The 20,460-nt window shown below is 28.5% G+C and overlaps 2 protein-coding genes across 2 annotated transcripts in view; one reads left to right on the top strand and one right to left on the bottom strand.

Moving 5' to 3' along the window:
• Positions 1–4,449: 4,449 nt before the first annotated feature.
• On the bottom strand, positions 4,450–6,629 carry LOC123301877 (protein transport protein SFT2). The gene is made up of 4 exons (XM_044884821.1): positions 6,616–6,629; positions 5,576–5,770; positions 5,351–5,502; positions 4,450–4,760 (listed from the first exon to the last, which is right to left on the bottom strand). Exons 2-4 carry the CDS (start codon positions 5,756–5,758, stop codon positions 4,490–4,492), a joined length of 606 nt encoding a protein of 201 aa, XP_044740756.1. The 5' UTR covers positions 5,759–5,770; positions 6,616–6,629; the 3' UTR covers positions 4,450–4,489.
• Positions 6,254–20,460, top strand: part of LOC123301876 (chloride intracellular channel exc-4) — a 33,571-nt gene continuing 19,364 nt past the window's right edge. The window contains exon 1 of the mRNA XM_044884820.1: positions 6,254–6,540. Within this exon, the coding sequence (XP_044740755.1) occupies positions 6,472–6,540 (69 nt within the window). The 5' untranslated portion in view covers positions 6,254–6,471. The remainder of the gene's footprint in view (positions 6,541–20,460) is intronic.

Below are 20,460 nucleotides of genomic sequence, written 5' to 3'. Positions count from 1 at the left end.
TTAGAATCTATAGGGTACTTATTTTTAGAAAAATTGACCGACAATCAATACCTACCTATGAGAAAAGTTACGGAATCCTTTATATTCTTCAGTGATATTTTAAGATTAATAAAATTTTTAATGTATAATATTTTTAAATTAAATTTGTCTCATAACAGTTAAAATGCTTCATAATTTTTTTTAACGTTCTAATTATAGGAAAAATTTTATGGGTTAATATAAAATAAACTTGAAGCAAAAAGTTAACTTTTTTTCAAATAATAAATTGGGAAACATTCCCCAAATAGTGGAACAATCAAGTATAATTTTGAAAGCAACACAAAAATAGAAAATTAAATACAATTTGGTAATGCAAATTAGCTCCTACTGAAAATTAAGAAACAAAATATACAAATTTCAAAATTGTATACACTTAGAAGGCAAAGTGGCTAATATAATTGCTCTGAATAGGCCCTTACGAAAATTTCATCGCTATTTATTTTCGTTTTTAAAATATCAACAGCTTATAATACTCTAAACAGTATAAACTAAACGAATGCTCGGAAAACCTAGCAGGTTACGACTCAGGCACGAATTCTGCTTTCGTCAAATTCATTTTCTAATCATTTGCTTTTTAACTAATTTAAAAGCTAACATTTCCATCTTACTAAAATAATGATGTATAAATCGTACGGCGTCGACACACAAGAATTTCATTTCAATAAAATTACAAATTGAAAGGAAAATGAAATTAAAAAAAGGAAAAAATAAACGTAAGATGCGATTCATCAAATAATCACACAAAATTGTATTAAATTATTTCAAGTTGAATGGTGGTGAAGTATATTTATATGCTCTCATTATTGTTAAATTCGTATCAGGGTTGGATTAAAATAGAGAAATAAACTTAAACTGTGCTTGTTTGAAAAATTTTAAATCGCAGTCCTTCTTTTTCAGTTTTTTCCCGAAAGCAATATACAAGATATATTCACTCGCGACTAAAGCGAGTAAATTTGGAAGGACCTTTGACTAGTTCTCTGTTCACCGAGATTACTAATGCTATTGGTTATAATTTTGGAAAAAAACTACAGAGATATCCGAGAATTTCTGATAACTTTGATATCAACGGAAAGTATCGAGTATCCAAATTATCAATTTTTGGTTCCCCGTGAAACACTTCTGACGACAACAACAAGAATTTCCTTAGAGACATACCCCCTTTTGTCGAAATACAGCTGTATCGGGTTAGTAATGCTCGCTAAAGTAATCCAGCTCTGCTTCCAACATCTGCAATGTTTTATAGAATGTGAATTTCATTAAAAAATATGCATTTATTTGTGAATACAATTTATATAAAGATATTCACCGTCTTAAATACACACAAATCACATAACACGATGCTTGTTACAAGCAACTTAACAGATGAAAATTATAAAAAGAACATTTGAATATCACTTCAGCGTGAAACGTCATTAAATCTGTTGAAGCTAATGACGACACTTTACTTTCTTCATTTTACTATGTGCTACTACAATCTTTTCATAAAATTTTCCGTTTTCTCTATGATTTTAAATAAATATTCAAATTATTTTCGAGAATAAATTTCTTTTTTTTACATCTTTGTAAAGATTAAAGGAAAGGAAGTATTAATATAATCGCGAAAAAAAATCGATGTCGCGTTTAAAATTGGATTTTGTGTGAACAAACTCGATTTTGGTTTTTATAATGATAAATTTCAAATTTTGAAGAATTACATATGGTTCTATCAAACCAAAGTGGCACTAAGCAAGAGAAAGTGTGGATATGGATACACATTAAGATATATCTTGGGGATAAAAATTTAAGTTGTTGCTTTAGATCGTTAACTCGGAAACGTAATGCATATCACATGATAAATATGTCGCATTGAGAACACCGATTCACTATTGATCACTGAAGTTGAGCAAGATTGGGCACAGTCAGTTCTTCGATAGGAAACAGCTTGAGAACGAAAAAATGGGGTGTCTTCATTGTGTGCTGTTGCCTTATTTTTATTACTAATAGTTTTTATACCCATTGTATATGTTATATACTGCAGTGTGTCGCATTTAAGATGAAGACGTTTAGAATAAAATTGCAGATTTGTATAAAATCAAACACGAACACTTTCTGATTTTAAAAATCTTATCAATTCATATAAAATTGAATGTAAATTGAAAACTATAAATGGTGTAAACATGATAAAATTATTTGCTCCACTAAAGTCACTGACATTTTAGGTTTATCCAAAATATAATATAAACAACAAACTATTCAAGACTGATTGCAATCACTATAAAATCGTGTATTTCTTGTTTACATAATATACCCTCCTATATATCTAGAAACTCTTACTTCTGTACAACGAAATTCACATATTGTAAGCCTGTTCTATCAACTATAAATATATAGTACAATGTCAATACATAAATATTTTAGTTATATAAAGGTATGGTTGCAATTTCCAATTTTTCCCGTCCTTTGGAATTTAAACGGCAAAAACAACTCACCCTAACGTTAAATGCACACGATTTTTGTATTTTTTGGGTCAAAATAATCTTATATAATTAGTTTGATCGAATTCCGAAGCAAAATATTTTATGTAATATTTTCGATTTTTTCAAAGGGCACCCCTCAAGAAAATTACAAAAAATCAAGAAAAAATTTTTTTGATTCCGATTTTAAAAGAAATCATTTTCTAGAGTAACCCAAAACACTCAAAAATTGGGTCGTTTTTACAATTGGAAGAGTAGTTTCTAAGATATCGCGAGGTGAAATCCAAGAGCAACTTATTCAGTGAATGCATCAGAAACGTATGGTCCAGTCACAAAATCAACCAAATTTTCGTGCCAATGAATCATTTCGAGTAAATAATATCTAAATTAGATTAAAAAATATCACATTTGACGATTAGTTGATTATGTATCGAGATATCTTCAGATTTGCTCCGAAATGAAAATTTTCGGTACAGGATTATAGCTCTTATATCAAAAACTACTCACCCAATCGTTAAATCATCCCGATTTTTGTATTTTGTGGGTCAAAATTACCTTATATATCAAGTTTCATCAAATTCCGAAATAAAATATATTTTATGATTTTTTCGATTTTTTCAAAGGGGTACCCCTTAAGAAAAATGCAAAAAAATCCAGAAATTTTATTTACTCCAATTCAAATAAAAATCATTTGTTAGATTAACTTTGACCCAAAAAATACAAAAATCGGGATCATTTGCCGATTTGACGAACAGTTTCTAAGATATTGATAAAAAGTGTGATTTTATGTACTTCCCATCCCAGAAAGTTTTCTGAATCTGTGCTTGGTTAAACCATCACTCTTTTGAGCGCCAACAGTGAGATTACTCCCATGGCCTGTCAAATTTAGCTAAACCAACAAATGTAAAGCGACTAAATAATCAACCATATACAATTTTAATGTAAAATCGTTTACCATATTATTATGTTTACATTTTCCCAAATTTTGTTATTCATTTGCTATACACATAAGTGTGTGTATACACACAATAATATTGTTTACACAAACAATTGGTTCATTCGAAATGAATGTATGTCGAAAATGTTCACTATATTTGCAAAATAACAGGAAAAAAAATTATTTGTTTGTGTTTCGAAAAAACCTTGATAGGAAAATTTACCACGTTCGCATTTCTACAAATTCTTGATTTCTCAAATATAGATGAGATTTCACATTTTCAAATTTATTATCACTCGAACTCTAGTAGACCGAAAGATGATGATTGACGGGATGCCCCAATTTCTCACTTCTGTCTTGTGGAGTTGAAGAATTTATCAGTTTTTCTAAGTTTTTGAGTAGTGAATAATTGTCAAATTTTCGGAACAACCACTTTTCTGTCAGCTCTGTTACAGCAATAATAAATATGCTAAAATAAGAGTCGCAAGTTGTTAAAGTGTTCAAAAATAATCTAATTTTCTTTCTGATTACCAGATATTGTAAATAAAAATCGCAGGGCCCCCAAAAGGCGCAGAAAAATGAGAAAAGCTAATTTTTCTGTAGTTGGCAATAGCGAGAAAGTGTTAGACCGATTCAATCACAATATTTCGAAAACAACATCGTTTTCTTTCGGTCTAAATTAGGAACAAAGTATCCGTTAAAACTTGTATACATCGTTTCTTATTTAACGATTGCTAACTTTAAAAAGTAATAAAATACTGTGGTTTCTAAGACTATTTCGACAAAATATTCCGTAATTCGTGTTGGAAGATTTACTCTTATTTTGTACTGTATTAACTCACGTATAGATTATAGCGACGAAAATTGTTGTTGTCTGCAATATCGTTGTAATCGATTTTGACTTAATATAAAAAATAAAAACAAAATACTCAATAAAATTATTTAATAATTAATATAAAATATAAATTAAAAGTTTATATACAAAAAAATTACATAAATAAACAAATTACTTATAGATAGGAAACATACATTATGATCAATTTTCAATTTGGTTTGTTTATTACACAGGTAATGTATTCGATACAGAACTCGAAAACATTTTCGAAAAGAATTTCACACCAGTCATACCACCTGGAATCGATGATACTGTTGTCCATAATAATGTGATTATTTGTCCAACTGCTGCTAAAACGGTTAACGGTGTACTTTGAACAAACAGTGCAAAGTATAATGTTGCAATCAGTGTACTTCCATAGCATAGTGTTAAACATAAACGTTCACGTGAAAACATGTGCTTTAAGTGTGTTAGTGGTCCCCATAAGAATGAAAAACTGTAACAAAAATTTACATATTCGTAAAAATATGAATCAGTAAAGAGTAGAATTTATAAAGATTCATTGATAGAATTATCGGTGAGAGATTGAGATCGATATATTAAATTTGAAAATACATTGCATTTCATTTAAATGAGGTGCCGGTACTTTTTTTAGCGAGCGCTCAGTAAATAAACTAAATGCTCACCTCTTCTAAACGCAGCCAATATTTTTGTACTTAAATCTTTATTTAATTTTTAATTTGATCAAAATTTGACACTATTTAGTATCCGGAAGACACCATTTAATATCGAATACAATAGTGCTTCTAGATATAAAAAAATAGGTTTCCTCCTCTCCGAACGGTAAGTGTCAATTTTTCGTACCGTTCTGTAAACGAAGATGCCGCTTTTCGCCTCTGTTTGCTAACATGAACGTGAGATCTGAGACATACACTATTAATTTGATTCCCTAAAATATAGTTTCAAGGCTAGTAGTATTTTAGTATGGCTATAAAAACCAAACGCGCGATAGTTTTCGAAATAATGATAAACGGGTAGTCATAGAAATATAGTGCAAAATATTAAGAGTATATCATATCAACAAACCTAAAGATAAAAAATAAACTGCCTAATGTGTAGAGCAAAGCAAATTTTCTAGCTTTAAATATCAATACAGGAATATAAATCGATGACAATCCAAAACATAAGAATCCCATGACAATACATATTACAAAACCAGTAATACGCTGCAATCGTGTCTAAAACAAAATTCAAATATTAACATTTATGTACACAAGTGTTTCATCATCAAACAAATATCTATAAACTAACCATCGAAGGACAACAGTCTTTTTGAGTTTCACGAAACCAACTTCCTTCAACATCATCAGTACTTTGGCTACGATTAAACCATCCTTTTATATCAGGTTTTTGAAATGACGGTATCTTAAACGATTTTTTGGTATCACTCTGTAGTAACAAATATTCATCCAAATCTTTTTTTAGGTCAGCCATTTTGATATAATTCTAAAAATATTAGTTAGTATTATTCGATGTAGTCGTAAAAACACAACATTGCAGTCTTAAAACACTTGATATGTGAAAATTTTTGAAAAATGAAATTTTATATGACTACCGTACATACGTCACAATTTACTAATTGTCAAAATGACGTTTCTATTAGTACACCAGGTTATATAGGAAGTGATAGTAATCAAAGAATAGTTTGTAATAACAATCATAGAGAGCAGAACGAGTCTATATCATATTTTTACGTCACAAGGAGTACACTTCACAAATTGTCAAAATGACGTTTCCATGAGCATGGTATATAATACTATACATAGATGGCACTATGGCAGCAACGCTACAGAATATTATTAAATGGAGGCTCGATAAGCACATGTCGGAAATGGAGCCTAACGATAAAAATAACAATAAATTATCTTTAAAATTAGCCAATAAATTAAATATTATTGATACGAGATATAAACGTTTAATAATTCATTTGCATATGCATAAATTGTAACAAATTATTATTGTGAATTAGAAAGCATTTTAGTATGAAATTGAACCGCTGTTGTATCTATCTATCCCCGTACATTTGTGTATAGAATATGATCAGTCGGCATGGTAGTATAATACGAAAACCGCTTAGAGAGAGTGCTGTTAAAAAACGATTGTTCTAAACACATTTTGTAGTTTTTTTTGTGGTAAATAAACTAAAAATGGCTGATGAAGTGCATGAAAATGGAACAAATGGTACTGAAGTGCCGGAAATTGAACTTATTATAAAGGTAAATAATTTTATTATTTATTAAAAATTATTATAAAGTCTGGGCGTGCCATGACGGTTAGATATTATGGCTTACCTGACTTTTATATGAAAATCTTGAATAATATTTTTAATACAAAAAAACGGTGATTCATACTTTTTAATACGATTTTACGAGAAATTTTTTGTTGGGCAGTATGTCAATGTTGATTTTGGGAAATTGTTTTGAAAATTGGGAAACAGTATCGTTTCACTTTGACAGATGACCTTCATGTGAAAGTGTTGATGTTTTAAGTTTATTTTCAACTTTCACATCATTCGAGATTCATTTTTTTCATTCTATTTTTAATATTTTTTGCTAAATTGCATTTTTTTTGTTATATTTGCATAATCGTAATAATTTTTTTCATATTGATTCCAATTACAATTTATTTCGTACGGTGTTACAAAATTTTTAATGCTTTTATTGCTTTCAAAACAATTATTGCGGTAACTATTATATTTTTTTATCTGCAGATAACAACATATTTCCAAGATAAATTTTTATTGTTTTAATGGCGTTTGCATGTAATTTACAGTGCAATTACGATATTACGATACTTACCTATATTTCTTCTAGAATATGTTGAATTTAGACTTCTGTTATCTGCCTTAGTATTTTATAATTATTTTTCCGAGTTAATAAACAAATTTTAAATAGTGGAAAATTACGACATATAATTATGAATCATTGTTTTTCCCAATTTTTTTTAGAAACTAAGGTTTAAGGAGTTTATAGTATCATTTGTAATTGGTATCGAGTGCAATTTTTTTTATGCTTTTATTAATTTTATGCATTTTATCGATTACATAATAATATTTAAGTGCAATCAATATAAAAAAATGCGCTTTTATTAAATAATCAATAATTTATTGAAATTTAAACATTGTTTAGAAAAAGTAAAAGTGATTCTAAAAAAACATGTTTTTTTTTTCAACTTCTAAAATATTTTAAAATTCAAAATCAATTGAAATTATTATTATTATTTTTAAATAAAGATATTAAAAATTTTATTTTTCAATTTCAAACAATTGATGTTTGATGATTGATGATTAAAATTTAATATTTGAACAGTGAATAAAAATAAAAATGTTCTTTAAATAATTGAATAGTTTTATCATTTAATTTAATCAAAATTTATTGTACCTTAAGAGTGTCAAAAGTTAATGATATTTTTCCGATTATCGATTATTCTTTTATGTTATTGATTTGATTGATTCATGAAAATTTTTTAAATCAAGACAAGTGTTATAGGAGTATTATTATTCATAATGGTTCGCAGGATAAATATTAATTCAAATTAAACTTTATCCTTACTTAAATCACAAACTTCTAGGTATAGTTTGTTCTGGAATACCTGGAAATTACATTGAGTTTTAATTTCATGAAAACTGAGTTCTATCTCGGTTTTCAATTTTCTAGACTAAATAAGATATAAAAAAAACGAAAATCTAGTTCATTTGATCATCAGACAAATATTTTTAAAGAAATTTTCAGAAATCGATCCGAAAAATCGCCCTTAAAATTGGATTTTGGGCAATATCTTAAAAACTAAGCATCCAATCATTAAATAAACCCGATTTTTTATAAGGTAAATTTGACCTAAATAATCCAAAAATCGCATTCATTCAATGATTGGATGCTTAGTTTTTAATATATTGCTCAAAATGTCATAATATAGACAATTTTTCGGATCGATTTCTGAAAATTTCTTAGAAAATATTTGTTTGATTATCAAATGAACTTGATTTTCGTTTCTTTTAGGTCTTAATTAGTCTAGAAAATCGAAAAACCCACACACAAATTTTTGTTGTATTTTTGCCAATATTTTTAGAAATTGTCGTATAAAAAACCGGAAAAATCGAAAGAAAATAAGAGTAATTTTGTTTTCGATGTGGATATAAATCATTTACAGGGTCATTATTACCTATAAAACATAATCATTTGACTTTTAACGTGCACTTTTCGTGATATTTCCTGATATTCTATGAACATTTTAAGAAAAGTATCAGAAAACTGAAACCGTTTACTTTAGAGATCAACAACGTGATATACCATGCTCAAAATACCGTTGATATCGTATGAAGGTAACGTGCCACCCTTAGCTTAGGCCAGTCAAGTATTAATAATAGAATAACATGTGTGTTAACACCTGTTATTAGTTTAAACATGCCTGCCTGAATTTGGGGTGAGGGTTTGTTTTTTAATTTGTGAACAAATGATTGTCCAAGACAAAAGGTAATCATAATTAAATAATCATAGAACTGAGAAGAATTATGTACAAATGCTGAAAATTGAAAAGTTCTCTATGTACTAAACTTCCCCCTCGATATCTTAATCGACATATTTTCACTCAAAACAATAATTACATCAGGTCTAGAGTTATTAAGGGTGGATACTTTTGAAATGACCACACTGTATAAAAGTATTGTGGAAAATATAGTGGAAATTTGTAAATAACTCATTGGTACAGTATGGACCAAAATTACACCTCATTTCAGTGCAAATTCATATAATCTAAAATTCGCACATAATCAAAAACTTTTTGACAATATTGCATCCAGATAACATCGTTAATGGTTCATTTTGGCTCCAAAAGCCAAAAAAGACACTTGGTTCTGCTTTTCCAGTGCCTTAGTTTGGGACATTCTTTTTTGGTATTTTCTGGGTTTAACGGAAAAAACATAAAGGCTGGGTGAAAAAACTAACTCTTTTAAGTATAAATCCACCTTTATTATTATTATATAAATATAATATCTTCTGCACCTACAATTTGGTTTCAAAATAAAGAAAGTTAAATAAGTTTAAAAGTTTATACCAAAAACTATTTCTTTGATATCTTCTACGCAACATTTTAATTATTTGTATATTAATGCTTGTTATATACATACAGTTATGGTTGTTGTCTAATTGCAATTTGACATTAAATATTGACCCGAAAAATGAAGAAAGATCGTGTCTGTATTATAAAAAAAGAACGGAAGTCATTATAATTGGTATAAACAATACAGTGTGGCGCCTACTGTTCAAAAATATGTCACGCAATAAAGTTCCCTCTCTTCAAGCATGACCCATTATCTTTTACTTATTGGCATACTGCTTGGGCACATTGTGTGCTGTTGCCTTTTGATTATTTCTAATAGTTTTTATACCATATATATACGAAATATATCAAAGTATACTAAGATTAGTCCCAAGTTTGTAAAGCTTAAAAATATTGATAGAACGAACAAAATTTTGGTGTAGGTATTCATAAAATCCATTTGCGGTTATCCTTTCGTCTCTCCGCCCGTTTGTTTGTCTGTCAACACGATAATTCAAAAACGAAAAGAGATATCTAGCTGAAATTTGTATAGCGTGCTCAGGACGTAGAAAGTGAGGCTCTCTTCTTTATAAAAAAATAAACAACTTGTGTTTGAAACATTTTTTTGTTAACACTTTCTACTCGTAAACGCGCAAATTAGGTTAGAGCATTATACATGTATTGTATTGTATCAAGTATACATTAATTTTATTAATATTTCCACTGAAGAGTGAGAAGAAAGATACTCTGAATACTTTGTGTGTAAGAGTGACTATCGTTCTTTATTTACATGACGTAAAAAGCAAACGATTGCATAATCAACAGTCTACACTGTCTATACGTGGTATTTCAACAATGAACGACATTTAAAATTCTTGATTAAACAAAGGGGAATATTTTGGTTAATGATATCATAGTTTGATATTGACATAGAGATACATATAAAATATATATAAAACTTTGTTTTGCTAAAAAGAGATGGACAACAATCTTTGAATGCTTATATCTTCTTCGTTTTTAATCAATTTTAATTTCACTTTCAAATTTTGTCATAGTATCAAGTCCAGTTTTACATTTTTCAGTGCTGTCAAATTTATCTATAAAAATTTGGCGCCTCCCAATATTTTATATAAAAATTATGATTATTACAAAATTATAGAAATTGTTATATATGCTAAAATGTTTATAATATAACCGGATTTCATATATTAGTTTTTTAATAAACTAAGTGAATTACACATGAAATCTTCTCTTTGATAATGAATACCTTATTATGATATATGTTGATAACTTTCTCGTATTGAATTTTAATAAATTAATAGTCTAATTTAATTAATAATATTATTTTTAAATATATTAAAACATTTAAATTTATGTAAATTATAAAAAGTGATAATTACTTGTCAAGGATTCTGCATATATTTATTTATTCAAATGTTTGATTTTTATTCTTCAAATATTTTACGGGCATGGGTACATACGACTTGCCCATTAAATGACTGATTGTTTATTTTAGAAAGTACGCCCGTACCTACATTCTCTGTTTGATCTCTCGATCAAATTTTCAAGAAATCAGAGTAATAAGTCTCAATGCCCACATAGTTAAAAAGTTTTTGAAATATTTTACCAATAAGTTAAAAATTAGGATGTGCTTTGTCTGCCAGTGAGTGTTTTAAACATTTCTGGTTCATCGCAGATAATTCGTAGAAAATAGGCTGCTTTATGTTTAATTCTGGTATTTCGTTTAATCTTGCTACATCTCGGTAAGGCCATAGAATATTGAAGTTTTGGATTTAGAATTGACTTATGTTTACATTGCCAAGTGCGTATCGATATCGAAAATATTCGATTTTTGTATTTAAATACACTTGTTAACATCTAATTGTGGCTTAACTTTTAAGTCAGAATGAAATATTGCGATATTTTCTCGAACACACAGTATCAGAAAACAACGTAATATATTTTTCACTCATCAACCGAAAAATTGTAGCTAACACGCGCAAACACGGCAAAAATATTTACATAATATCGAATATTTATTTTTAAAATAATTATTGAAATACAATATTAATAGTGTTTTTAAATAAAAATTTTTTAAAATAATAATCATAACAGCACGATTTCAATTAATAATTAATTAAAAACAGTTCATATTTTAATAAATTCTAAAAATTTTGAACTCAAAAATTTTTATAATTGAAAACAAATCTATAACACTGGACCTGCGTAAACTAAATGAACTCCATATTACAAATAACTAAAAATAAAACCATTGAAATAATTAGCTATAAATAACATTTTTAAAACGATTAGGATGGAACCCGCGTTTGAATATTTTTTAGATCATAACCTGAGATCGATCGGGAGTCCTTTTATTAGTCCGATGGCATAACCAATTGATTATCCGACCCGATATGTAAAATTTTATGAATATCAAACTTTTTTTATTAATCCAATGCCAAGTTTAACAACTTAATCATTTTTAGCAACTACTAGGTAGGGTCGATGTCTAGAAATAATTTGCTAAAAATCATCTCGCATCTAAACCAAATACACTGAATTTTTTTGTTGTTTTTCTATGAAATAAATGAAAGACTTCATAAAATTGTTAGAAAATATTTAGATTATTATAAATTTCTTATCAATTTTTGAAAGGAAATAGAGTATTTATTTCATATACTGTTGTTTGTTCGAGTTATTTTAATTTTTCAGTAAACATAAGTTAATTATTTTTTAAATAGATATGAAAAAATTTTCTTTTTATTAGTCATAAACTTGAAATATTTGAAATTAATAGATAACATCGGTATAATTTTTTATATCCCGTGTCAGTGTACACTCTAAATCAAAATAAACGCAAAAGTTGACCTATTTTGGATATTACTATTACAGTACATGTAATTCACTTGTAATATTATAGCTATTACAAGTGAATTACATGTATGTATGTGATGCTTGCTGATTATAATGGAACTAACTCATCAAGGTTTTTATTCTATTTCATGGAGTTGTAGGAAAAAATACGGAGTTTGCTTTTTCTGAATAACCTTTAACTAGGATGTATGACTCATCGGGAAATTTATAAAATAAAGACTTATGAAAGGAAAAAAACTAATATCCTTTCCTGCTAAAAATATTTAAATAATTTCGGTTTTTCTTCTTTTGACACTTTGTAGAAATTTAACCGGAGTAATTTTCTTTAAAAGTATAATTATTTATAAGCATAAATCTTTACGATAACAATCATTTTGAAGTAGAAAAATATTAAATAATGTAGTATTATTTAGGAGTATATTGTTATCGAAGTATAATTCTTAGAAAGTAGAAATATATTGAAAATTTGAAATTAAATTACAGTGCAACCTTAATATAACGAACCTCAATATAACGAATTCCTCGATTTATCGAATTTTTCGCAATCCCCTTGAATTGTCCATAAGAGTCAATATAAAATATACCTCTACATTACGAATATTTTTTGCGAACAGCCTCTATATAACGAATTTTCAACTACATAAAAAATTTAAATACCTCTATATAACGAAATTCGTCAATTCAAAACCTTTATATAACGTATAAAGTCCCACCAATATATGACAGTTAGTATACTCCATAGTATGTAATTCATGTCGCGAGAGGTTCCGACACTTTTTTCCTCTTTATAACGAATTTTAGACCAACTTAACCTCAATATAACAAACCTCAGTTTAACGAATTACTTGATATAACGAATATTTACTGGTTCCCTTCAGATTCGTTATATCGAGGTTGCACTGTATTTTAACGCAGAACTATTTAAATAAAAAGTATAATTCCTTTTCTATGGCATTTTATAGAGTTTCAGAATTATTGATAAATCACAAATCATAATTTATTTTGGCAAGCATTTCAATAATATTATTATAAATATTTTTATTGAATTGAAAACCGTAAATAAGATTTTATAAACATAAATGATAGCGGCACGATCAAAATTGATTAAAAGCCACATATATTTAAAATAAACATAATCAATATGGGTAAATTTTAATAACCGAGTAACAATACCTTCCTACTAAACACACAAAAAATAAATAAACAAATAAAATACATAATGTAAAAATAATTATTAAAAATATACAGTTAACTAATTATAAACTTTTATGTAATCAACACTAACAATTATTTCAAGTGCATCAAACAATTATGTTTTTAAAAAACAAAAAAATGTATTTTGATGTGAATGCCATATAACCTCTATGTACAGACTCGAATAATCGACTTGGATGTTGAATGCCAAATATTGAAAATTGTGCAATGCTCTCTCAAAATTGATCTGATTGTTTTCACAATTTATGCTCGTTTCATAGCTATATATGTCGGGAATTTTTGATTTAGAATTGTTAATGGAACATCCAGTTTAGCACTTCCCTTTTAGGCTAAACTGAGGCGTATACAAGGAAGATTTAGGTTGGGTTAGGATAAGTATAGTAGCTGTCTCAGAATGAAATACATTTAGATCATAAGGTTCATTGTGATACCTTAAAAAGACTGGTGACGTCATACGTGGGTATCGCCATAGAGATTACATATAAAACTTTGTTTAGCTAAAAGGAGATAGGCAACTTTTGAATAAAATCTTTAATTGCTTATAACTTCTTCGTTTTTTAATCAATTTTGATTTTAGTCTCAAATTTTATCATGGTATCAAGTCTAGTTTTACATTTGTATGGGTAATATGGCCAATTCGACATCAGCATTATCTCCTATTAATCTCCCTTTTTTCCGTCGAATAGTTTGCATATTTCAAAACATTTAAATCCGATAAAAATCTGTACTCGGAAGTCAAAATTAACTAGGAAATATACCATGATAAAAGTTTGTATGAATGTTTTATAAATGTATGATTCAATGAAGAAGAGATTTTAATTATTGTCAAGGTGACATATTATTAGGTAATCATGTAATATTATTATCATTGTATTGTTTTTATTTATAAAGTCCGTGTAATATTGCTGCAAGGATCTCTGGCTATCACATGATTTGAACGAATCGTGAAAATTATTATACCTATAGTACCTAGTTATGAATAAATATAAATCCGAATACAACTAAGCATACAACAATTATCTTGAAATATAAATGGTTTTCTCAAGGAGGACTTAAATTGTTTAACTTTGCGTTATTATACCTCAACAGTGAAAAGGTCAATATTTTATACCAAGTATATGAAATATTCCACGGTATACTAAGTTTAGTCCCAAGTTTGTAACGCTTAAAAATATTGATAGTATGAACACAATTTTGGTATAGGTGTTCATAAAATCACCTAATTAGTCCATTTCCGGTTGTCTGTCTGTCTGCCTGTCGCCTGTCTGTCCGTCTGCCATCACGATTACTTAAAAACGAAAAGAGATATCAAGCTAAAATTTTTATAGCGTGCTCAGGGCGTAAAAAGTGAGATCAAGTTCGTAAATGAGCAACATAGGGTCTTGTATCCGTAGAATCCATCTTGTAAACCGTTAGAGATAGAACAACAGTTTAAATGTAAAAAATGTTTCCTATAAAAAACTAAACAACATTTGTCTGAAACATTTTTACGCAAACATCACTGCTTACTCGTGAGAGCGCAAATTGTATAGTATGTATTATATGGGAATATCAGTTATATATGTATGACATGTATGTATGTGTACATTGTCTATTCATGGTATTTCAACAACTAACTCAGTCAATTGTTTGTTTTCACTTGTTATATAAAAATAACATTGATATTCTAGAGTCATACAAATATATTTGAGTTCACCTCAATTTTAGAGAGTTCAATGTATTGAATTTTAATTTGAGTAGGTATTATTTTATTTTTCAAAGTTTAATAATTTAATTCTATGTTTATTCAATACACAATAATGAATGCACATCAGATCTGGGTCATTTAGCACATTCAAGAGATAATAGACCATAATATAATACAATAATACACCTTTGTAATCATTCCGACCGACGTCGTCTACACATAACAAACAAACATTGGACAAATAATTTACTGTTCAACACATGTCGCGATTATTATATTTATTCAATAAAAATTATAGGTATATATTTTATTTTTATCTTATCGTTTTGAGTTTTATTATATGTGCCTTTAAATTTTATATAGATAAGTGTGTAACCCGAAAAATGGGTCGAGACACTCGCAGTAATCATTAGAGCCTACTCCGATTTTTTTTAGCAATTTAGGAATTTTATTTTCTTAAATCTGATCACCATTTATATCAATACAAAACTGAAAAAGCTTGATGAATCGCATATGGGCTAGCTGTACAAATTGATTTAAAAACCAATTTGAAAAAGGGCTGGGAATTTGATATACGTAGACTTCTGCGACTGCCTTCCATAAAATATGTAAAAATCGGATGCCATTCGTCACTTTTGTTTCAGTTTTGTATTTTTTATCTATACATATAAAATGCTTAGTTCTGAATGACTGACTGACGCATCAACGCACAGCCTAAACCGCTGATCGTAGACACCTGAAATTTGGAGGGTTTATTCTTTGTATGACATAGGCATCCGGATTTTCCAAAATTATTCTCCTAAAGGACTCAAAAACGGAGGGAAATTCTGTATGGGACAACGTCATTCCTTGGTCCAATCTACTTAAAATTTTGCATAAACATTCTTAACGTCTGTCCAGCGGTTGGTTCACAGCTAGTCGATAGTGTAAACGGCGTCAAGATTCAATTTGCTCATAAATACAATGTAAAATTAGTATCAAAACTTTTTCCCCATTTTTGGTAAATTAATCACAACTCAATCATTAATTAATAAACAGTATCAATTTTAAAATGACGTATTTGACTTAAGTTAAACCACATTATTTATTTCTCCAAACCACAGTAAAAAAAATATTACAAAATGATAATATTATGGATTAGCAGGTTTTTTAGTTTTATTAATTGTCAATAATAAAATAATCATGTTAAACCGAGAGCCAGGACAAATTTTGAATCTCTCAATATGAACTTCTCAATAAAATGCTAAGCGTGCCTATAGACTATAGCATTTGCAGTTGCATTTCGCCAATAACTCAACGAATGTTGCATTCCAAGTAATCAACCGTCTCTGGCTTATCGGCGTAGACAAGGGGCTTTACATACCTGGAAGAAAATAATCTAATGAGGTTAGATCGCACGATCTTTAAGGCCAATTAACAGAACTATTACGTGAAATTAATTATAAAATTTTTATAAATTTGCATAAAAATATTTGTATAAAAAGAAAAAATTTTAACAATTTGCAAACGTTGCTCTGGCGTGAGGCTATTCATTATGAAAAGACAATCCAAACTGTTAAGTCAGTTATCAAACAAAAGAGTCGGTTGTCAACTCAAAGATTTGTGAACCTTTAAAAAAACATACTTTATAAGAAGTTCTTGATTTAATCGAACTTATTAAAACAAGAAAGATAGCGTAGTTCGTGTAACCCACCTTTGAAATTCGCAATCAAAACGATCAAAATTTGATAGGCTCCTGTTGTAATAATAAATATTAACACATTGAGCATATAATACAATGATCATAGTTGGATATTAATTATGACTCATACAAATAGTATAAGTTATAAATATGTAGTGTAGTCATCTATTATCTATCCATATGTTTAAGAAATGACGTCCATCGTCCGATGATGTTGATTGAGTCAATAAGAACACTTTTTCATCTCTGAGATTCAAGAATAAAATATAATAACCAAATACATCTGTGTTTAATGTAAATCTTAATAATGTTAATTCATTTTTTACATAAACAAAATAATACATTAAAAATTTAAATTAAGATGTTTATTTGATAATACCGGAAGAATGGTTTTTTTTTGTATGTCTGGTAGTTAAATAAGTCTATAAGTATTAATAATAATCATACTGAGACCGCAAATGGAGCCCTGGTACTGAAACCAAGGATACTCAGTGAAAAAATCCTGTCCCTCGGAGGTGAAACTCTCTTCGGGTAATAGCTGCTATTTTAAGCAGATGAAGTTATAGAATTCTGTCAAAGCAAGACACCGCGCAGAAAGCTCACAGCCTTTGCTTCGTTTTTATACCATAAAGTATTGTAAATAACGCCATACCCTTGGATCTTACGGTAGTATTATATCTAGTACTAGCTGTGAACTACCGGATTTGCTGGGAAACATCTCCACTCTCACCCCTACCTCTTACCCCCTTGCTAAGGAGTTACAGTTTTGTAATGTGCACGTCATGCTCTTTTATTTGATACCCCACTTGGGTATATTTGAAAATATTCGATTATTCATCCTAACTTCTCGCTCCACCTTTCCACTCCCCGAAGGTTAAAAATAGGCAAAAACAATCCAGAAAGCTGGTTGTATATCTTTTCAATATTTGAGCTTAATCGATGCACAAATTTAAACTTTTTGAAGCATATCCCTTTCAACTCTTATTTAAACCTTTTACTATACTATGTTTGCATGTATTACACATAAAAAACTTCCTCTTGAATCGCTCTGTCTATCAGAAAAAAATCGCATCAAAACCGGTTGCATAGTTTTAAAGATCTTAGCCTACATTGGGACATGATAAGTACAGACAGCGGGAAGCGACTTTGTCTTATACTATTTATTGATTATCATATACTTTTTGAGTATCTGTCCCTATTCCATACCAGCATTGTAATGAACGCTATGTATTTCTTACCGTGTAGATTTGCTGTACAGTTTATATACAGAGCGTGATGTTAAAAAGTAGTTTCAAATAGAAATAACAAGATTAATCTATTTCTATTCAGTATACTGAATTGAGAATCTGATCTAAGTGACATTTCAAGAGAGCTGTATATTGCCTTAGACAGGACAATGAAGAGCAAAATTAGAGATTAAGAGCAAATCTGGGCTCTAGCTAGGTACAATCTGGGCTTTAATGTATTTTTGCTCTTCTAATTGAAGAAAATTGTTTAAGATACCCTTGTTGCATTCGTAAAATTACTAGAATTTGCATTTAAAATAATTCAAATTGCGCAGGCCTTCTGGTTTGAAAAAACATTGAATTTTTCTTCACATTTTGATGCACTTCTTCACCACTTCTTAAAAATTCTTCGAATATTTTCCATTTAAAATAACAACACTACATAAAAAGTGTTACAATAAGATTTACATGTACATAAAATGTGAAATAAATTTATGCAATATTCTGCATATATACAGGTACTTAACCATGATCTTTGACTTTTATATATGTATTGCAAAAAGAAAAAATTACTTACTTGCTTGCATTGCAGGAAAATACTTAGAATATATTACATCTTTATAGTGTAATTAAAAGTAAGATTTTAATTACTATGAAAATTATTACATTTATATATTAATTATTATTTTGTTGAAACGTCGACAATGTAATTTAGAAGAATTATGAAAAAAGAAGGCGGTGTGAGAGATATACCATAGAAATATTTTAGCGTCTGCGTTTCCGTATGCAAATTATATATGTAGTATTCATGTTTAGCCACAAATAATGAGGTTTTCAAATGATTTTTTTTATATCATTTTGATATATTCTAATTGGAGTTGGGTAAGCAAAATATGCGGAATGATTGCATTGACTAATTCATATACCTACCTAAAGATTGTCAACTCTTTGCGACTCTAGTCAGAAACTCCCGGAAGGATTTTTACAAAGTTTGAGCCATTTTCAAAATAATTCATCTCGAAGCTAAAAAAAACTATTTTTCCTGGCTAATTATAGACAGTATCAATTTGGGTTGAAACTGCGTTGGTATCATCTCACGAAATTAACCGTAAAATCAAACACACTATTTTTTTTAATCGAATTCGTGATATGTTGATAATGATTAGATAGTAATCGAACTACAAAAAAATTGATATGGTTTGTAATTATTAAATATAACCTTTACAAAAAAATAATCATAACCTTGGCATTCGCTTTCATTTTATGAAAGTACACAAACATCTCCAAAATTAATGAGCCCCCACAGCTTCATATCAAATTTTATGTTTAAAACTCATTACACAAACGACATATGATTTGATAATGATATGTTCCAAAAATAGTAATAACACTAATTATGAATAGTATAATTTTTTAGTAATGTATTCTCCGAAAATATAGACTTATGCACTGCATGGAAGATCAACGGGTAGGGTTGGAAGTCGGCCATAAATGTATTTGTTCCCGCTTCTTTTGGGCATCTTTAGTAAGCCCCTTTTACCCAACAGAGTTGAATTTTAATATCCTTGATAGAAAAATGCTAGAGAAGAGAAAATTGGTTTTAGCGAGAAAACCGTTTTTTTCGACGTTTTTAAGAAACCTATAAAGAGTTCTACAACTTGTTCTAGAATTGAGTTAATGCCAAGGAAATGTCTTTAGATGGTGTCAACTTCACAGCATCATGTATCTTAGCGATTTTTTTCCCCCAACAGTCCCACAAAAAATTAAAAATAAAATTCAATTCAATGCAATAAAAAATGATCTTATAAGAAGAAGCTTCTAATGAGGGGTAAATATAACCAAAGTGATGGAATTCTGCTTCTCATGAGTTTTTTTTTAGTGTCTATGTAATTAGTGAAAATAAAATTACAAACAATACTTAGATATATACTAACAAAAGTTGTATTTCCACTTTTTTTTTGTATAACTCTCTCACTTTCACATCATATTCAATTGATGAGAATAATGTCGATAGAGATGATGATGAATCTTCATCAATATTATAGCTATTGAAAAGAAACAAATCAATAAATCTTCAATTTAAAAAAAATTTAATTGGCATGTATATCAATAACTTAATTAACAAGATCAAAGATCCATTAAATCGGAACGTTATTTTGATTATTATTATTTTCTTATTAATTTGAGTTTTTTCGTATCTTTATAAAAAGCAGATATTATTCCATATATCTCGAAAAAAGTGAAGAAACAACGTATTGAAACATTAATTTATGGCGAATTTTTTTTTCTACCAAAAAAACGATTCTTGGCTGTCTTGTTAAAAAAGATAAACACAAAAAACAACTTATACATTTGCAGTTGTGTGTGTATTCAGTATATGTATAGATACAATGTCCTAGTATTGCACTCTGTTATG

This window comes from Chrysoperla carnea, chromosome 5 (genome assembly GCF_905475395.1).
Source record: "Chrysoperla carnea chromosome 5, inChrCarn1.1, whole genome shotgun sequence".
Lineage (NCBI taxonomy): Eukaryota > Metazoa > Arthropoda > Insecta > Neuroptera > Chrysopidae > Chrysoperla > Chrysoperla carnea.
The sequence above is the reverse complement of the archived record's forward strand: the minus strand, read 5'-3'. Positions and strand labels throughout refer to the sequence as shown.

Coding starts and splice junctions, on each gene's coding strand:
- LOC123301877 (XM_044884821.1), bottom strand. CDS start 5,758: ATGGCTGACCTAAAAAAAGATTTGGATGAATATTTGTTACTACAGAGT. Junction 5,503..5,575: donor AAGACTGTTGTCCTTCGATG/GTTAGTTTATAG, acceptor ATTTTGTTTTAG/ACACGATTGCAGCGTATTAC. Junction 4,761..5,350: donor AGTTTATTTTTTATCTTTAG/GTTTGTTGATAT, acceptor TTTTTGTTACAG/TTTTTCATTCTTATGGGGAC.